The sequence below is a fragment of the Atta cephalotes genome (genome assembly GCF_000143395.1).
Source record: "Atta cephalotes unplaced genomic scaffold scaffold00005, whole genome shotgun sequence".
Lineage (NCBI taxonomy): Eukaryota > Metazoa > Arthropoda > Insecta > Hymenoptera > Formicidae > Atta > Atta cephalotes.
This window is the reverse complement of record NW_012130069.1, coordinates 3,089,499-3,091,408: the sequence shown is the minus strand read 5'-3', so window position 1 is coordinate 3,091,408 and position 1,910 is coordinate 3,089,499. Positions and strand designations below refer to the sequence as shown.

The 1,910-nt window shown below is 28.3% G+C and overlaps 1 protein-coding gene across 1 annotated transcript in view; it reads left to right on the top strand.

Annotated features, from left to right (window-relative positions):
• The first annotated feature begins 667 nt into the window (after nt 1-667).
• LOC105626583 (high affinity cAMP-specific and IBMX-insensitive 3',5'-cyclic phosphodiesterase 8A) overlaps nt 668-1,910 on the top strand; it is a 17,548-nt gene continuing 16,305 nt past the window's right edge. The window contains exon 1 of the mRNA XM_012207878.1: nt 668-764. Coding sequence (XP_012063268.1) covers nt 668-764 — 97 coding nt within the window. The remainder of the gene's footprint in view (nt 765-1,910) is intronic.

Genomic DNA, 1,910 nt, shown 5'->3' with positions numbered 1-1,910 from the left:
ATGGTTGCAAAGTTTTTGCGAAATTTCTGTTCGTTTCGACGAGAACGTTTTGTCTGACTTTTTAATGAATAATTAATAACTATCGCGTATTGTAACAAACGTTACGAATGTTTATTAAATCTGTTTGAAAGTGAAAAATTCTAAGTGATTGAAAAAAATCTCAGTTGATGCAACATAAATTTCACCGGTACTCATTATTAATTATTCGATTATTTAATCGAATAATTTAGCGATTTAGCATATCGTTCTAAAATGGTTTAGTCTCGGCTTTATTAGCGCAATCTTTTATGTACATTAATTAATGTAAAATAGTATTCGTACAATCAATGTTTGGGTTATGCAAAATCAGTGCGCAGAGGACTGTTTCCTTCAGTCTCGAGATAAACAAATTGATATGATGCATGAGCGTGCATTTTTATACACGCGCGTGCACGGTAAGCACACGTTTCAATTAAATAATATTGAATTCTCAGCAATCTTATTTTTTTTTTTTTAATGAAAAAGAGGAGATTTTGCTTCTACCAATCGCCTTCGATGAAAGGTAACCTAACGATATTTGTCGCGGCTGTCATTGACGATTCAGAATCTGGCCGGATGCTTTTAGAAATTTCCGACAATGTGAGAGATAACAAGAAGGCCCATCGCGAATTAAAAGCTCGTCTTAAGAATGGGATGCAATATTAGTATACTGAAGTGCATGAAAGACAAAGTCGAGCAGGAGAAGAATATATCGTCGGAAACTAGCAGTTCTATCGTTACAAGCGGTACGTTACTTTTTTTTCTTCTAACATATTTTTGTTTCAATCGTTTCCAATTTTATCAGGACATAAATTGTTCCATGTTCGTGTAAGCTTAAATTTGGAAATCAGAATTTATAAAAGATGTAGACAGTTGGACAGACATTTACATTATGATTTATATAACAATGCAAAGCTATACATAATTTTTGGAAATTTATTGTGAAGATAGATACGATTCATAATTTACTTCACTTCGTGCAACTGTAAATTAAAAAAATGTTTTACTATATATGATTTTCTATGAAAAAACGTAACGATAGAATGAAATATTCTATCGTTAAACATCTTGAACATTGAAATATTATATTTTAGATTAATCGATTATTTAATAATTTTGATCAATAAATAATACAGAGATATAAATATCAAGTATCGCAATCCGTATTGATTATTTTTTAATGATTGGTACTATAAAATAAAAATTTACAAACAAGGTATCCATCTCCAACTAAATTCTTTTGATGCGAAACTTAAGTGCTTCCTTTCAAAATTGCAAAATGTAATCAAGTTTGCACGTATTCTTGGAGATATAAAATACGACTGAGGAATTTCAAACGTCGAAGCATAGTAATCTTCTCTCGAAGGTCGACTTCTGGATGATTACATTCTTTGTGTTTGTTCAGTATAACCTGTTTATGGCTGCTTAAAGCAACATTACACTCCTATAGAATTTACTTTTTAAATGACTATTTCTGTCTTTCAGTATTGCATTAATTTAATCTATATCTCAGATATATGTACTTTGACGTTTCAATTGATAGCAAAAAAAAGCTTTTAGAATTTCTAATGCAAGTGCTTTTTATATGCCTAAAATCTACATTATCGTTAATATTCTTATAATTATGTCAATTACACATAAATATGCATTATATTCACATAATAATTATGATAAAAAGGAATTTGCACCACACACATAAATATAATTACTTACAATTTAATTTATATTATTAGTACTTTCAACTGATAAAACATAAATTTGTAACTGTCATAAAAATAGCTATTTATTTATATCTATTTCATTTCTTATTCATTGTTTCTTAACATAATATTTTTCATATCTTAAAGCATTTATATTAAAACTATCTTTTAGTTAAAAATATATATATATAT